This window comes from Vespula vulgaris, chromosome 5, assembly GCF_905475345.1.
Source record: "Vespula vulgaris chromosome 5, iyVesVulg1.1, whole genome shotgun sequence".
Taxonomy (NCBI): Eukaryota; Metazoa; Arthropoda; class Insecta; order Hymenoptera; family Vespidae; genus Vespula; species Vespula vulgaris.
In genome coordinates, this window is record NC_066590.1 from 7,894,164 (window position 1) to 7,907,266 (window position 13,103).

At 39.2% G+C, this 13,103-nt stretch overlaps 1 protein-coding gene across 1 annotated transcript in view; it reads right to left on the reverse strand.

Moving 5' to 3' along the window:
* The window catches only part of LOC127063942 (uncharacterized), a 158,499-nt gene extending 147,066 nt beyond the window's left edge, over window positions 1-11,433 (reverse strand). Inside the window, exons 1-2 of the mRNA XM_050994298.1 lie at window positions 11,185-11,433; window positions 5,758-6,003 (exon numbers count right to left, since the gene is read on the reverse strand). Coding sequence (XP_050850255.1) covers window positions 5,758-5,961 — 204 coding nt within the window. The 5' untranslated portion in view covers window positions 5,962-6,003; window positions 11,185-11,433. The remainder of the gene's footprint in view (window positions 1-5,757; window positions 6,004-11,184) is intronic.
* Window positions 11,434-13,103: the final 1,670 nt, after the last annotated feature.

Consider the following 13,103-nt stretch of genomic DNA (forward strand, 5'->3'; position numbering starts at 1 on the left):
ACGGGTTGGAGGAGTCACGAGTTCACCGACGCCTCGGTTTCTTCATTCATAAAGTCGAGACGACGCGAGCGGTTCTCCTATCGTAATGCTGACTTTACGATCTCGAGCAAAGCAGAAAGAGAGAGAGAGAGAGAGAGAGAGAGAGAGAGAGAGAGAGAGAGAGAGAGAGAGAGAGAGAGAGAGAGAGAGAGAGAATACTCGTTCGACTTCTCAGTATTACGCGTTCGAGGCACGATTCTAATTAACTCGCGTCATACTCGATAATCAAACGACAAACCTCTCGTTTCTCATCGAAAACGGAACGCCTACCGTCGCGACGCCTAAACGTCTGTGTATAATTCAGTCTCTCTTTCTCTCAATCTTCTTTCTTACTTTCTCTCTCTCTCTCTCTCTCTCTCTCTCTCTCTCTCTCTTTCTCTCTCTCTCTCTCTTACTTTTGGAATTAAATCGTATTTTAGATTCATTCGCGATTTCATTCACGAACGCGATATTGAAATTCTCCTTGCGACGTAGGTCGCAAGTACTTGAAGATAAATAAATAAAGCAAATAAGGTTTAAACGAAAATAAGATTTAAAGGACAAGTAGAACGAAAGAAAACAAAAATATGCATATGTGTGCATATATACATATATCCAACACATTTATGTACATACACACACACACACACACACACACACACACACACACATAAGAGAAAAAGAGAGAGAGAACACGGTTTAACGAGTCCAAAAAGCAACGCTTCTGAACGTCGAACACATCCGACACACCCAACCGGATATACAGCAGTCCTACACTTCCACCCACACGCGAACATATTTGCTTCCACGCGCGTAAACCGTTGGCAGGAGCGAAGGTACGAAGAGAAGGAAGAGAAGGAAACTCGAAGGCCGAGGAGAGGCACGCGCGCGCACGTTGCATACGCAACGCGATGCATCGTCAACTTCTATCTCTCTCTCTCTCTCTCTCTCTCTCTCTCTCTCTCTCTCTCTCTCTCTCTCTCTCTCTCTCTCTCTCTCTCTCTCTCTCTCTCTCTCTCTCTCTCTCTTTCTGTCTCTCTGTCTCTCTTTCTTTCTCTCTCGTTCGTCTCTGTGCATATGTATTTTGCTGGAGACCGACGACCGCCTCGACAGAAGAGAGACAAGAGTGAAAGTACTTACTAAATAAAGAGAGAAACAAACTCGAAGTCATTGACGAATTCGAAAGAACTTTAACTGACCAACGTTATGGTCATCGTACGTGTTGGAATTTCACGGATTGTGGCAAGGCCAGGCTGATTATCATCGTCTCGACACTCTAACGACCTTGATAATTATCTTCGAAAAATGACTCGTAAGATCGATCGAACGACTGATCGACCGACCGATCGATCGATCGGTTTGCTCGTTTCTTGTAGCCGTGTAAATACATATGTTGTTTCGTATTGATGTGTATGTACGTATGTATATATGTATGTATATACGAATCTAAAGGGAAATACGGAAGAAGGGAGGAAAGGAGATGCGTCACGCGGTGGAACGCGATCTTATCTGCGTTTGGTAGAAGACGATGTGAAAATCGATTACTCGCAGCATCCACGAGATCGTAAGATCGTCTCTTGAGAAAGATGGAAGAGATCTTTCACGATTGCTCGGTTAAAGTGTTCGGTTAAAGCCGTTCACTTACAAACAGATTGTATTTAACGTCAGATAAAGTAAAAGAAAAGGAAAGAGATAGAGAGAGAGATTGATAAAGAAAGAGAGAGATAGAGAGAGAAAGAGAGTGCTCATCTTCGTCGATAAAATATTAAAATATTTTTTTCATTCTTCCTTGTTTTTCTCTTCTTATCTTTTTCCTTCCCTTTTTCAGATACTCGATTCGTATAATGGAAATAAATTTTTTCACGTTCGAATATCAGTAAGTAAGTAAGTAAAGACTTTGGTGGATGCGATACAACAAGTTCTATTCGTGCTTGAGGTTACGGATAATAATCAGAACGGAACGGAACGACCTCGAGCGTAAACGCGAATGCTGACTGCGCTACACTCGGAGGCTCTCTATCTACATAGCTATCTATTAATCTTGGCGATACATGTATGTATCTACGAATGTGTCTTTCCAACTAAACTATCTTTTCGATCGTTTTCTCTCTTTCTCTGTGTCTCTGTTTCTGCACGTGTCGTTCTCGCGCAATTCAAGCGAATTCGTAAGTTTTATTCGAACCAATTCGAAGAAAATTAATGAAATTTTATCTGTCGGTAGGGTTAATAACAAATTGAAATAAACGAAGTATAATTTGCGAGAAAAATAATCTAATAAGATTAAATTACTTATGGTATAAGTGATAGTAGGTATCAGAGTTACCGAATATCGATATCCTTACGCTATTAATAACATATACGTTTCGTATGACGAAAGGAAACAGAATGAGAATGTCGAAAGTGAAAATACTTTCGTTCGAATGTTCACGAATGACACAGCAATCGTTTGAACGAAAAATCGTGTGGTATGTATTCGTCGCGAATAAGAATGATAATGATAATGATGACGATGACGATGACGATGACGACGAAAAGAAGAAGAAAACAAGAAGAAGAGGAAGAAAAAAAAGGCAAAGAAGAAGAAGAAGAAGAAGAAGAAAAGAAGAAAAGAAGAAAAGAAGAAAGAAGAGAAGGGAGGTCGTGGTTATGGTAGGGTGAAGTACAAAGTTACCGTCTTACCTTCGACTTGGTCTCTTAGATGGCGGCGTGTAATGATATACGCGTAACTAAATTATGCGTCGGAGGTGGTATTCGATGTAACAACCTGTCATTCGGATTATCATCGAACGATTTTGACATCGGTCTCAAGCGTCTTCTCTTCCTTTTCCTTCTCATATCTCTTCCTTTTCTTTCTTTCATTCTTTCTTTCATTCTTTCTTTCTTTCTTTCTTTCTTTCTTTCTTTCTTTCTCATTCTCTTTCATTCTCTCGTACGAGAGAAGAGAGACCATCCGGTACGATCGACGATCCCTCTATCGTGCCGAAGAATCTGTGAACGCAAGGAAGCGAAAGAAGACGAAGCAGACCTGTTCTTCGAACGCCTCTGATCGTCTTCGTAGATGCTCGAATCGATCTAATCTGCCACGAAAGATCGACTCTCACGTAAGACAGAGAAGGAAAGAAAGAGAAAGTGAAAGAGAAAAAGAAAGAGAGAGAGAGAGAGAGAGAGAGAGAGAGAAAGATCGTAACGAACGAGATACGATTCTCGTTAACTTCATAAACTTTGTTAGTCTATTACGTTGATATAGAATGCACGTATGTTTATGTTATGTTGTACGGATTAAGAAGGTTTATTTGCAGTTTCTTGCAACAGCACCATACCAGCAACATCAGCAGTAGCAGTGGTAAAACAGAAACGTTCGATTGATATTTTATGAGTTCGGGGTGAGAATATAAAATCTTCGTGAAAAACAAACGCAACTTCTTCCGAAGATTCTCATCAAAAAAAAAAGGAAAAAAAAAGAAAAAAAAAGGAGAGAGAGGGAGAGAGAAAGAGGGAGAGTCTTTCTCGATGTTTTTTCTTTTTCTTTGCCAAAGAACCGACATGTGTTTCTGTTAAGTCGAAGCGTGTGAACGAGAGAAGATATACAGTGGATAGAAAACACGTCGACGTACGAGTAAAAGACACGGAAAAAGAGACCGACCAAAGTCTCGTTCGATCGTTTATATTCTTTGTGTCTCTGATCTCTGACTCTCCTTTTCTCTATCCCTTATGCTCTTATCCTCCTGCACTTCTTCTTCCTCTTCGTCGTCATCGTCATCATCGTTCTCTTTCCCCTGTATATCTACTTTTGGTGTATCGAGGGAGCTGAGAGACGTCGACCACTTAACGATACTCGAACGTCGTCATCGGCGAAGAGGAGATGGGAAGAAGACTGTGAATTTATCGAAGGTTAAATTCGGCGGACCGTATCACGGTCCTGGTCTAACTAAAAGAGAGAAAAAATAGAAAGAAGAAGAAGAAAGAGAGGAAGAAGAAGAAGAAGAAGAAGAGGAGGAGGAGGAAGATAAGGAAAGAAAAAAAATATGTATGTGGTAGGAGGATCGCGTATAATCTTGAGCTCCCACCAGAGAAATGGCCTTGGAAGAAATACCGTTTATGTTAGTCTCACGATTTACGACCAATAAACTATATCTATCTCTCTCCCTTCTATGTCTATCTTCTCTCTCTCTCTCTCTCTCTCTCTCTCTCTCTCTCTCTCTCTCTCTCTCTCTCTCTTTCTTTATACTATATATATGTATGTATGTATGTATGTATGTATGTATGTATGTGTATATATCTTTTTCACTCTCTCTTTCTTTTTCTTTCTTTCTTTCTCTCTCCCTATCAATCTATCTATTTTTCTCAGGAAGCATCTAAAAGGCGGAAGGTATATTCCCGTAAGCCAAATTTAGAATTCTACGAATTTCTTTCATCATTTCCCGAAGAAAACGCATCGTTGGTCGTCGCGTTCGCGGAAGCAATCTTAGAAATGGCGTTTCTGAAGGAAGCAGCAAGAGAAGAAGAAGAAGAAGAAGAAGAAGAAGAAGAAGAAGAAGAAGAAGAAGAAGAAGAAGAAAATGAGGAGAAGCTTCCCGAGTTCCCGCCGCAAAGGCGAGCATCGAGCGTTACCTGCGGTAAAACGTACCTCGTCGGCTTGGAATCCTCTTGTTTCTAACGCGAGAATATCGACTCTTCTAGTCGAACGTGCATCGATGCAACTGCTCGGTGCAACGACGTCGACGAGCTGAGGTAGAACAGATGCGGACCGCAGTGTCGATCGACAGTAAAGAAGAAGAAGAAGAAGAAGAAGAAGAAGAGAAGGAGGAAAATAACGTAGGACTCGTATAAGGATCGAATTCGCGGATAAAAAACCGGTCTCGTGCTTTCGGGTGCCATTCGAGGCGTTTAGTCCGTTGCCGGAGCATCTAAAACAGATGTAGCGACGTAGGTGAAGCGGGATAAGGGTGAACGACGAGAGAAAAAGGAAGAAAGAAAAAGAAAAAAAAAATTATAAGGGAAAAGTGAAGAAGAGAAGGAAGAAAAGGAGAAGACCGAACTCTCGACCGAGTGAAACGTGTTTTGGAATCTTGCACCGGAATCGTGGCGTCACGTTCAATTTGTTGCGGGCGCTAGACCGCAAGAACGGACGATCGACGAAACGATCGATAAACTCGATGATCGATCCTCACGATCTCCTTCGCGAAAATAACGAAAACGAAGGAAGAAGTAGAAGTAGTAGAAGAAGAAGAAGAAGAAGAAGAAGAAGAGTTCAAGTCACCAAGAACTGCTTCTTTCGAAGCGTAATATTTCTCATTATCCGATAGATCACCAAAGATAGAGCTCTCAGAACTGTCCGAAGGCAAGTCGATCGGATGACTCACGCAAAAGGTTTCTCGTGGGGTCATAAACGGTCGATCAGATTGAGACCCCTCTCGTACCATATACGGATCCTCTGACATATAACAGTGTCTCGGAGATAGTCCTTCTTAAGTATTTTGTCTATGGAATAGCATTATGGCTGCTAAGTGAACGTCGTTACGAAGAAAAATGACCCTTACCAAACGATCAGTTTGATCATCCTGGATCGAATTATCGCTTTAACGAAGTAAACACGGCGAATAAATGTACGTACGTATGATCAATGAATGATCGATCGATCGATCGATCGATGGAACGATCTATCTATCCATCTATCCATCTATCCATCTATCCATCTATCTATCGATCTATCGATCGTTATATACTGATTCCACTCACGTTTACTCTTGCGAGGTACAGCTCGAGTTCCTTGTATGGATCCATCTCGACGGTGGTTCTCCTCTCCTCCTGCTTAACCGTGTCAACATCGATACCAGCCTCGACGATTTTCAAACAATTCTTCCTCGCTACCGGTAAGCCAGGTGCGATGTTCCCTCTCGAGGCATCGACCTGCTGCCCACCACTGTCTTCCATGGTCTCCATGCTCCGCCGTCACCTTGACCTTACGCGCATTTTCTCGTGCACCTGCAACCGGAACAAGATGTCTTAAGATTCCAAGTAGTACCAACTTGGCTACTTATACATCAACGATCACGAAATACGTTCGCTATCAGAATTACTTTCTTCCTTCATTATCAATTATTCTACCATTCGAAAATATTAATTTTAATTTGATCCTACCAAAAAAAGGAAAAAAAAAGAAAAGAAAGGGTGGATTGGTAAAAAAAAAAAAAGAAACTCAGAGGAATTAATAGATTTCCAAGAGGACGTATACATTTTTCTCCTTTTTATAATGCATTATTAGTCCTCGTGATTCGCATTTCGTAGTCAGAGTATAATACCTGCTTGTCAAACGTTTGAAAAGGGTAAAACGACCACCTACTCCGTTAGCCATTACATTTCCTCTAAATTTAGCTGGTCGTTCGGTTTGGTCACTAGGGAGGCTAATTATATTTCGCAGATTAGATTTCCTAAAGAAAATGGAAGGAAGAAATAATTCGAGATCGTATATTCAAACGAACGACCCACGTTTCTTCATAGCCGTTAAAGGACACTATCTTGGATATTATCGATGTGAAATTAATCGTCTCCCCATAAAAGTAAAGACAATGCTTCTAACGAAAGAGTTGTAGTAGATCGTATCGAGTACCTTTCGACACTTGGTATATTTTACAAACGATATGAGATATAATAAAGAGAAATATATGACAATAACAACGATATTAATAATAATAATAATAATAATAATAATAATAATAATAATAATAATAATAATAATAATAACAATAATATTAATATTAATAATAATAATAATAATAATAACGAAAGAAAAGAAAAGAAAAAAGGATAGGCGACGCCTATTTGCAACACGACCACATAGAACTCCAACGCCTTTCGAGAAAAACTAGTTTCTCTCGGTCGGTCGCTAAGCGATAATAATAAAATTGCGTGTAAAGGGTATATCAAATATTGCACTTATCGGCGCTAGGCCATATCATTGCTGGGACTTTCTTGTTCGTAATGTTTTGACAAACACTTCGATAAAGTCTTGACGACCAGCCGGTCGAGTTTCAAGATCGCGTATCTACATAAGTAGATACTCGAAAGATACCATACGATCCTCGTTCCATGCGTTTGCGGCGAACTCCCATGAAACAATATCGAAGGATACGAAACATAACTTAATATTTACAAAATCGAATGATAAACGAATCGCGAACGTTTCCGTTCCACTTTTTCTTTCGGTTTGAAAAGAAGAAGAAAAAAGGATGAGAAGAAAAATACGAAAGGAAACAAGGATTAAAAAAGATTGAAAGAAAGAAAGAAAGAAAGAAAGAAAGAAAGGAAATGAAATCGAACGAAAAGAAAAAAAGGAAAAGATCCAGTGGAACTTTCGCCAAAACGAATCGACGAATTCGCACGTACGATCGACGATCTCGAAACTTTCCCATTCGCTGATGGTCTTTAACCATAAACGGAGTGGTTGCCTTCCGTATGACGTATTGTGTGCAGTTCGTTCACGCGGCAAAGTTCAGAGGAGGCACCGCCGCGAGGAAACGCCGAGTTACGTAAGGTTAATTGCGGTCGTTCAAGTTGCCAGCTCGGTTGCTCGATGCTTGTATGTGTAGAAAACGCGCAAGCGCGAGAGCGCATCGGTGCGTGCGCACGTGCGCACGTTCCATCGTTCGAACGACGATCGTTATCGTCGTCGTTGAACCTTCGTTGGAATTCGCTCGACAATTTTTCGCGATATTCTTAAAGAAAAAAAAAAAAAGAAAAGAAAAAGACAACTCTTTTTCTTTTCTTTTTTCGTACATTGTCACTGACAAGAAAAGAAAAAAAAAAGACTATTTTTCTTTTTTTATTTTTTTTTTCGTACATTGTCATTGACAAGAAAAGAAAAGAAAAGAAAATGAATATTTCCCATTAGGTGGAAACAATTTCATAGTACAGTTCGTTCGTTACATCGAAGAACGGATATGCAAAACGAAGCGATAACTGCATTCGACGAGGAGAAACATTAAAAATTCAACGATAACGTTGACTAATGCGGAACGAGTTAATTACCTACTTAAGCTTATCGTAGATGAAAACACCATATTTCTTTTGCGAGGCAATCTTATGTAACGTAAGAGTAAAGAGACTCTTTCGTAAAATTGTTCGAGGGAGAACATTTTCGAAAGAAAAAGAAAAAGAAGAGAAGGAGAAAAGAAAACAGAAATCAATTTACACGATGAACGTTTCTGTGAACTAAGATCGATCGATCGATCGATCGATCGTATCCTATCGTATCGTATCGTATCGTAACGTATCGTCTTGTTTGACTTATATGTTCGCCAAGTTGCCGTTTAAAAAGGAACTGCTCTCGAATTCAACAGGTTAATATTTAAACGTGTGTTAGCATACAACATGGACGTGTATATCCGGTCACAGAGAAGAACAAAAACGGAAGCGGCGTTACAACGTTCGAATAAAAAAGTGAGAGAGAGAGAGAGAGAGGATAAACGAAGACATCGGAGTTACGTTCGAAGCAGGAAGAAGTTGAATAACACGCGTCATCGAGCAATCATGTGCTGCTTATCGGCCACCTTAAGGCTCGTTTGCAAAACAAATTATTCGAAGGCGAGTAAGAGAACCGCTTACTCAATACGGTGGACAACGCGCCGTACGTACAACGCCCTTTCTAAGCCTACGCGATCGATGATAGAGAATGATAGAGTTTACCTTGGGTAAAAAAAATCTTTACGATAAATCCTGGCGAACGTGTTAAATGATCGATGAATGAGTGAGAGCACGCAAGCAATCCGCCTTCTCTCTTGCTCTCTCTTTTTCTCGAAGAGAGAACTTCTCCCTTCTTTCCTTCCAATTTCCTAACGCGACGCCTTGCGAGTTACGATCGTAAGAGCAATAGAGACGGATGGATAGACAGACAAACGAACAGAGAGAGAGAGAGAGAGAGAAAGAGATTCGTGCTTGCACAATGAAAATATTATTTGCACGCGAGCCTATTATGATAAAAGATCGCGGAACGCTCTCGGCTGGATTCGTCGAGTTTCTCGATGCAAACGAGATCTGAAGTATTGTATGAATGTAGTTACATATGTATATACGTACGTATATATGTACGCACGTATGTACGTACGTATAAATGTATGTACATACGTACGTAATCGAAGTGATAGTCGACGAGTTCAAATGCAAACGTTCAAATGGAAACGTACAAATGCAATTTGGCCGCTTATGCGACCGACACACATACCATCGATGAATCTTATCGTACTTTAGGATCTTACATACGTACAATTCGTACGTTGTTTCGACGTCGAAAATAACGTTGATCTTCTCTCTGTCTCTTTCTGTACCTCTCCCCCAATCCCATGGCCACCATTATTTGATTAAAACGTCCGTTCGTTAATCCGACGAGAGTACGCCTAATGTCATGCTAATTCTTCGCGTGACAACACGGTGCATGAGTCACCCTAACGAAGTCACACGATGTTTCGTTCGAGTTTACGACTTAATAAACGCAAAAAAAATAAACAGAGAGAGAGAGAGAGAGAGAACAGAAAAAAGATTATAAATGCGTATAGTTTTTCCTTCCTCCGAGTAAAAAACGAAAGAAAAAGAAGAAAAAAAATAAACGAAGGAAAATAAATATCATATTCGACCATGAGAAAAACAATAATAAAACAGAGAGAAGATAATGCGAACATAGAGAATGACGTTAAAGTGGAACGCATTAAAACGTAACCAATATAGTATATAGAGATATCTGAGAAAAACCTTCGAGTTAATCTTCGCGATATCAAACGAATTTTAAAAAGGAATCATTTTTCTTTTCTTTTTCTTTTTTTTTTGTGTTACTATCGCAATAATATCTTCGTTAATTCGTGATAATGTTTGCATATAGACAACACCCTATAAAACGTGTATATCTATTATACACATATGTATGCACTGTAGCAATAATTGGAACTTTTGCTCGAGAGTGTACACATCTTATTATCAATAAACTTCGATTCTTCGGATCGTAGGTGCAAATGAGAGAGGCAAAAGAGGTACCAAAAATTTGTCTCCTTGCGTTTACGAAGTCTATTTGCCATAATTATCTCTCTTTCTCTCTCTCTACTACTACCAACACTCTTATATTTCGGTCTTTAAGACGAATCCGGTCTTCTCGGTCCGGACTGCGAAAGTCGTAACGGAATACCACGTGTCTCGAGGCAGAGGCGTCAATTTGTGGTGTCAGCGCGGCTTTTATGGCTTTAACACTCGTTAAACGTTCGTGTACATTAAGACGAATAACACGGTTTACGGCAAGGCAAACGCGAACGCCCTTTTTCCATCGTTTCGCGTCCCTATGGACTCTCACTCGACTTATATGTATAGATATATGTATGTATGCGTGTATAAGAATCTTACATAAACGCTATTTAAACGAGTTTGCGCGGGCGAGAATACGCGAGCTCGCGATTCATTGTCTTTTTTCTTATTTTTTTAATTTCTTTTTTTTTTCTTTCTTCTTCTTCTTCTTCTTCTTGTTCTTCATTTCTGTTTTTTTTGTTATTTTTGTTTATTCTTATTTGATTTTGATTTTGACTTTTTCTTTTCATTCACGAGAAGACGACGAAGAAAAGATCGAAAATACGACATCCACGAAATCTCTAAAGGGCGATTCGTAGAAACGTGTTAACAAGAAAATCAAAGAATTACTTTAACACGTTTGCTAGTAAGATTTAACGATTAATCATTGGCCGGTGTACGTCTAATCATTTTTCCAAAGCTTGCGTCACATTCATGTTAGAAGAACCATATCGATAAGCGTACCCGTTATCGCACGTGATAAATTGTTTAAACGAGAAAATGATAGATGAGACCTTTCGTGAAAAAGATCCTCGAAAGCGATCGCTCGAGATCGACGATGAGAGTTGGAAGAAGAAGAAGAAGAAGAAGAAGAAGAAACAGCAAAAGAAAACGAAGAAGAAGAAGAAGCAGCAAAAGAAAACGAAAAAGAAGAAGAAGAAGAATAGATCACCACCGATGGATCCCTCGCTATTACGAAACTGGTTTTCGATCGTTGAAGCTAATTGGAATTAAACGCGATCATCCGCTTTCTCTCTTTCTCTTAATGTTTCTTTTTAGTGATAACGACGGTAATTAGGAATACACGATATATCCATTTCATTGGTGTTTCTTTCGACTTACCGAAGGTAAACTGGACCCTTTCTAATCGTAAACGAAACACGTTATTAAAAGCCTTTCGTAAGTTCTCAAAACGTTCATCGATCGATGAAACGAAGCGTCGATGTGAATCACTCGGAAAAGAGTTGAGACTGGTTGTGTTTCTAGTTAAAATCCACATCATCGGAGTTGTACTCTCGGCGATAAGATAATTGCGATATTGCAGTTACGTGGGAGCAAAGTTGGGAATAACGTCTTGTATTACCTAACGAAAGAAATCTTTCTCGTCGACACGTCATTTTGTATTATTCCTTAAGAGAAAAGCAAAAGAAAAAAGAAAAAGCCAAGAACAACAACAACAACCATAATAATTATTTATGATCGTCGATGAGAGAGAAGGACTGATATAAAAAGAAGAAGAAAAAAGAAAGAAAAAAAGAAATTACCAAGAGCGATATGCAGGGTAATCTTCGAAGGATATCAAAGTCAAAGTTTAAAAGAAAGAAAGGAAGGAAGAAAAGTAAAAAAAAAAATCATTCAATTTCTAATGATTGTAACATGAAATTTGATCGTAAATTTCTATCGAGTTATGATCTTGGTTAGGTCTATTAATGATAAAAAGAGAAACACCATGGACGCAAGACTCTCTAGAGATACGGGTGTTAGAGTCGTTTAGCGAGCGCTAAACACCGCGGGCATCCAGGCGTCCTGCTCGGCCAACTCCTCGTACCGCTCGTCGACTCCTTCTATTGAATGCCTTCTAGCGGATTCGTTCCTTTGCAAGCGAGAGAGAACCTCTCACAGGAGGCCTTGCAAGGTTACCTATCTTAGCGAGGTCTACGAACCGCTCGCGAGTCTGCGTAACAGCGTGGCCAACCTGCTAGACGACGTTCCATGCTTTCTCTGCGAATCGTATTACATTGTAACTTTAAAAGAAAGAGAAAGAAAGAGAGAGAGAGAGAGAGAGAAAAAGAAGAAAAGAAATTATTCTTTGTCTCTAAGACTATACGTTACGTAAATGATAAATAGTTAAGGTTCTTATGATTCATAAATCACATAAAAAAATTGTATGAAAAAAATACAAGAAATGATACGTTTCTTACACTAATTGAATAACCTTCTCCACTCCTTCCTCTCTTCACCTTCCACTTACCCTCCCTCACCATGATCTCGTTTTTTTTTTACATCATAGACAAAACGCATAATACGAGCACTTCGATATGAGCAACATTCGTGACAGGGTAATAATTATTCGCAATGTTACGTGATATATGTTACTGATTTATACATTCCGGTAGTATCTACGAGGCACGTGGAAAATAGCCACCACGAAAGCACGAACGCTTTATATTCTTTTTATATCCAAGTACACTGATTTATTGACGAGTATTATCATTCTTCTCGGACGTTCTAGTCCGTGCAAGAGAATATCGTGCAAGAGAAAAAGAAATAAAAGAAAAAGAGAGAAAAAAAAATTTATTATGCGATCACGAAGGTTGCGTGACAGGAGTTATCGCGAACGTTTTACGAATTCGCTTAACCATTTCAAATATCATTAAACGAGATATTATCGTTAGAAAATTAATTCGTCTACAGTTACGTACGATTTCGAACGTTATAAGAAAGTGATTTGAAAGTATCGTGATAGTTACAAACAAAACGACGAGAGAATTTGTTTCTCTAACATTTTCTTAAACGAATCGTAATCTTAGATATATCGATGATGATTATATGCGAATTCTTTCTACGTAGCGATGTAAGGCCACCGAGAAAGAGTGATTCATGTTACGTTAAAGCGCTCCTTCATCTCTAGAAACATACATATGTATGTATGTACGTAAGTACGTATGTATATCTATGTATATATATATATATATATATATATATATATATATATATATACATTGGTTGGATCTAGCAATTGTACTAAGAACTCTTGTAAT